Source organism: Homarus americanus, unplaced genomic scaffold, assembly GCF_018991925.1.
Source record: "Homarus americanus isolate GMGI-L3 unplaced genomic scaffold, GMGI_Hamer_2.0 scaffold22250, whole genome shotgun sequence".
Taxonomy (NCBI): domain Eukaryota; kingdom Metazoa; phylum Arthropoda; class Malacostraca; order Decapoda; family Nephropidae; genus Homarus; species Homarus americanus.
This window is the reverse complement of record NW_024741189.1, coordinates 10,304,559-10,309,558: the sequence shown is the minus strand read 5'-3', so window position 1 is coordinate 10,309,558 and position 5,000 is coordinate 10,304,559. Positions and strand designations below refer to the sequence as shown.

At 53.6% G+C, this 5,000-nt stretch overlaps 1 protein-coding gene across 1 annotated transcript in view; it reads left to right on the top strand.

Annotated features, from left to right (window-relative positions):
• Positions 1 to 4,232, top strand: part of LOC121875760 (proteoglycan 4-like) — an 8,114-nt gene extending 3,882 nt beyond the window's left edge. Inside the window, exons 6-17 of the mRNA XM_042380444.1 lie at positions 1 to 54; positions 409 to 557; positions 788 to 928; positions 1,199 to 1,248; positions 1,587 to 1,689; positions 1,868 to 2,014; positions 2,203 to 2,258; positions 2,631 to 2,779; positions 2,833 to 2,977; positions 3,119 to 3,353; positions 3,663 to 3,744; positions 4,074 to 4,232. The exon at positions 1 to 54 is cut by the window's left edge and continues 147 nt beyond it. Of these exons, the coding sequence (XP_042236378.1) occupies positions 1 to 54; positions 409 to 557; positions 788 to 928; positions 1,199 to 1,248; positions 1,587 to 1,689; positions 1,868 to 2,014; positions 2,203 to 2,258; positions 2,631 to 2,779; positions 2,833 to 2,977; positions 3,119 to 3,353; positions 3,663 to 3,744; positions 4,074 to 4,232 (1,470 nt within the window). The remainder of the gene's footprint in view (positions 55 to 408; positions 558 to 787; positions 929 to 1,198; positions 1,249 to 1,586; positions 1,690 to 1,867; positions 2,015 to 2,202; positions 2,259 to 2,630; positions 2,780 to 2,832; positions 2,978 to 3,118; positions 3,354 to 3,662; positions 3,745 to 4,073) is intronic.
• Positions 4,233 to 5,000: the final 768 nt, after the last annotated feature.

Genomic DNA, 5,000 nt, shown 5'->3' with positions numbered 1-5,000 from the left:
AGACACGAAGTTCCCACGATCTCCGGTGAGGAGTTCCACGGTCTCCTACAGAGAGCAAGTCTCACGGTCTCCTACAGAGAACACGCTCCCACGGTCTCCCTACAGAGAGCACGTTCCACGATCTCCCACAGACACTAAGTTCCCATGATCTCCGGTGAGGGAGTTCCACAGTCTCCTACAGAGAGCAAGTCTCAGTCTCCCCACAGAAAGCAAGTCTCACGATCTGCAGAGCAAGTTCCCACGATCTACAGAGCAAGTTCCCACGATCTCCTACAGACACCAAGTTCCCACGATCTCCTACAGACACTAAGTTCCATGATCTCCGGTGAGGGAGTTCCCACAGTCTACTACAGAGAGCACGTTCCCACGGTCTCCTACAGAAAGCAAGTTCCCACGATCTCCTCACAGACACTAAGTTCCATGATCTCCGGTGAGGGAGTTCCACGATCTCCTAGAGAGCAATTCCCACGGTCTCCTACAAAACACGCTCCCACGGTCTCCCTACAGAGAGCACGTTCCTACGATCTCCTACAGACACGAAGTTCCCATGATCTCCGGTGAGGGAGTTCCCAGTCCTCACAGAGAGCAAGTTCCCACGATTACCCACAGAGCAAGTTCCCACGATCTCCGGTGAGGGAGTTCCCACGGTCTCCTACAGAGAGCAAGCTCCCACGGTCTCCTACAGAGAACACGCTCCCACGGTCTCCTACAGAGAGCACGTTCCACGATCTCCTACAGACACTAAGTCCCATGATCTCCGGTGAGCAGTTCCCACAGTCTCCTACAGAGAGCAAGTTCCCACGGTCTCCTTACAGAGAGCACGTTCCCACGTTCTCCTGCAGAGTAAGTTCCCACGGTCTCCTACAGAGAGCACGTTCCCACGGTTTCCTACAGAGAGCAAATTCCCACAATTCCCTACAGACACCAAGTTCCCACGATCTCCTACAGACACTAAGTTCCATGATCTCCGGTGAGGGAGTTCCACAGTCTCCTACAGAGAGCACGTTCCCACGGTCTCCTACAGAGAGCAAGTTCCCAGTCTCCCACAGAAAGCAAGTTCCCACGATCTACAGAGCAAGTTCCCACGATCTCCTTGACACCAAGTTCCCACGATCTCCTACAGACACTAAGTTCCTATGATCCGGTGAGGGAGTTCCCACAGTCTCTACAGAGAGCACGTTCCCACGGTCTCCTACAGAAAGCAAGTTCCCACGATCTCCCTACAGACACTAGTTCCCATGATCTCCGGTGAGGGAGTTCCCACGATCTCCTCAGAGAGCAAGTTCCCACGGTCTCCTACAAAAACACGTTCCCAGGGTCTCTACAGAGCAAGTTCCCACGGTCTCCCTACAGAGAGCACGTTCCCACGGTTTCCTACAGAGAGCAAGTTCCCACGATCTCCTACAGACACCAAGTTCCCACGATCTCCCTACAGCAGAGCAAGTTCCCACGATCTCCGGTGAGGGAGTTCCCAGTTCCCTACAGAGAGCACGTTCCCACGATTTCCTACAGAGCAAGTTCCCACGATCTCCGGTGAGGGAGTTCCCACGGTCTCCTACAGAGAGCACTCCCACGGTCTCCTACAGAGAGCAAGTTCCCACGATCTCTACAGACACGAAGTTCCCACGATCTCCTACAGACACCAAGTTCCCACAATCTCCCACAGACACTAAGTTCTCATGATCTCCGGTGAGGGAGTTCCCAGCTCCTCACAGAGTGTTCCCATGGTTTCCCACAGAAAGCAAGTTCCCACGATCTCCCTACAGACACCAAGTTCCCACGATCTCCTACAGACACTAAGTCTCATGATCTCCGGTGAGGGAGTTCCCAGTCTCCTACAGAGAGTACGTTCCATGGTTTCCTACAGAGAGCAAGTTCCCACGATCTCCACAGACACCAAGTTCACACCTCCCTACAGACACGAAGTTCCCATGATCTCCTGTGAGGGAGTTCCCAGTCTCCTACAGAGAGCAAGTTCCACGATTACCTACAGAGCAAGGTCCCACGATCTCCGGTGAGGGAGTTCCACGGTCTCCTACAGAGAACACGCTCCCACGGTCTCCCTACAGAAAGCACGTTCCTACGATCTCCCTACAGACACTAAGTCCCCATGATCTCCGGTGAGGCAGTTCCCACAGTCTCCTAGAGAGAGCAAGTTCCCACGGTCTCTTCTAGAGAGCACGTCCCACGTTCCTCCTGCAGAGGTTCCCACGGTCTCCTACAGAGAGCACGTTCCCACGGTTTCCTACAGAGAGCAAGTTCCCACGATCTCCTACAGACACCAAGTTCCCACGATCTCCTGACACTAAGTTCCATGATCTCCGGTGAGGGAGTTCCCACAGTCTCCTACAGAAAGCACGTTCCCACGGTCTCCTACAGCAAGTTCCCAGTCTCCCACAGAAAGCAAGTTCCCACGATCTACAGAGCAAGTTCCCACGATCTCCTACAGACACCAAGTTCCCACGATCTCCTACAGACACTAAGTTCCCATGATCTCCGGTGAGGAGTTCCCACAGTCTCCTACAGAGAGCACGTTCCCCATGGTCTCCCTACAGAAGAAGCAAGTTCACGATCTACAGACACTAAGTTCCCATGATCTCCGGTGAGGGAGTTCCCACGATCTCCTACAGAGAGCAAGTTCCCACGGTCTCCCCTAAAAACACGTTCAGGGTCTCCTACAGAGCAAGTTCCCACGTCTTCTACAGAGAGCACGTTCCCACGGTCTCCTACAGAAGCAAGTTCCCACGATCTCCTACACACTAAGTTCTCACGATCTCCGGTGAGGGAGTTCCACGGCTCCTACAGAGCACGCCCCACGGTCTCTCCCTACAGAGAGCAAGTTCCCACGGTTTCCTACAGAGCAAGTTCCCAACGATCTCCATACAGACACCTCCTTTGATCTCCGGTGAGGAGTTCCCAGTCTCACAGAGAGCAAGTTCCCACGATTACCTACAGAGCAAGTTCCCCACGATCTCCGGTGAGGAGTTCCCACGGTCTCCTACAGAGAGAGCAAGTCCCCACGGTCTCCTACAGAGAACACGCTCCCACGGTCTCCTACAGAGAGCACGTCCTACGATCTCCTACAGACACTAAGTTCCCATGATCTCCGGTGAGGCAGTTCCCACAGTCTCCCTACAGAGAGCAAGTTCCCACGGTCTCCTTCAGAGAGCACGTCCCACGTTCTCCTGCAGAGTAAGTTCCCACGATTTCCTACAGAGAGCAAGTTCCCAACTTCCTACAGATTCAAGACTCGGTGAGGAGTTCCACAGTCTCCTACAGAGAGCACGTTCCCACGGTCTCCCTACAGCAAGTTCCAACGATCTCCTACAGACACTAAGTTCCCATGATCTCCGGTGAGGGAGTTCCTGATCTCCTACAGATAGCAAGTTCCCACGGTCTCCTACAGAGAGCACGTTCCCACGATCTCCTACAGACACCAAGTTCCCACGATCTACAAAAAACACGTTCCCAGGGTCTACTACAGAGCAAGTTCCCACGGTCTACTACAGAGCAAGTTCACGGTCTCTACAGAGAGCACGTTCCCACGGTTTCACATACAGAGAGCAAGTTCCCACGATCTCCTACAGACACCAAGTTCCCACGATCTCCTACAGACACGAAGTTCCCATGATCTCCGGTGAGTGAGTCCCAGTCTCCTACAGAGCACGTTCCCACGGTTTCACAGAGAGCAAGTTCCCACGATCTCCTACAGACACCAAGTTCCCACGATTTCCTACAGAGCAAGTTCCCACGATCTCCGGTGAGGGAGTTCCCACGGTCTCCTACAGAGAGCACGTTCCCACGGTTTCAGAGAGCACGTTCCCACGATCTCCTAGAGACACCAAGTTTCCACGATCTCCAACAGACACCTGTCTCCCATGATCTCCGGTGAGGGAGTTCCCAGTCTCCTACAGAGAGCACGTCCCACGGCCTCCTACAGAAAGCAAGTTCCCACGAACTCCTACAGACACTAAGTCCCCATGATCTCCGGTGAGGGAGTTCCCACGATCTCCTAAAAGAGAGCAAGTTCCCACGGTCTCCTACAAAAAGCACGTTCCCAGGATCTCCTACAGAGCAAGTTCCCACGGTCTCCACAGAGCAGTTCCTCACGGTCTCCCTACAGAGCAAGTCCCACGGTCTCCTACAGAGCAAGTTCCCCACGGCTCCTACAGAGCAAGTTCCCACGGTATCCTACAGAAAATGAGTTCCCACGATCCCCCAACAGACACTAAGTCCCCATGATCTCCGGTGAGGGAGTTCCCACAGTCCCTACAGAGAAAGTTCCCAGTCCCTACAGAAAGAAAGTTCCCACGATCTCCCCACAGGCACTAAGTTCCCATGATCTCCGGTGAGGGAATTCCCACAGTCTCCAAGAGAGCACGTCTCACGGTCTCCCTACAGAGCAAGTTCCCACGGTCTCCCCACAGAAACAAGTTCCCACGGTCTCCACACAGAGAACAAGTCCCAGCTCCCCACACAGAAAGCAAGTTCCACGATCTACAAGAGCAAGTTCCCACGGTCTCCTACAGAAAGCAAGTTCCCACGATCTCCTACAGACACTATGTCTCATGATCTCCGGTGAGGGAGTTCCCACGATCTCCTACAGAGAAAGGTTCCCACGGTCTCCCACAGAAAGCAAGTTCCCAAGGTCTCCACACGAGCAAGTTCCCCAGTCTCCACAGAAAGCAAGTTCCCCACGATCTAAGAGCAAGTTCCCACTATCTCCTACAGGCACTAGTTCCCATGATCTCCGGTGAGGAGTTCCACAGTCTCCACAGAGAGCACGCCCCACGGTCTCCTACAGAAAGTAAAGTTCCAACGATCTCCTACAGGACACTAAGTCCCCATGATCTCCGGTGAGGGAGTTCCCACGATCTCCTACAGATAGCAAGTTCCCACAGTCTCCCTACAGACACTAAGTCTCCACGGTCTCCTACAGAGAGCACGTCTCAACGATCTCCTAAGCAGAGCAATAATGCAACTGAACGAAGTACACTGAT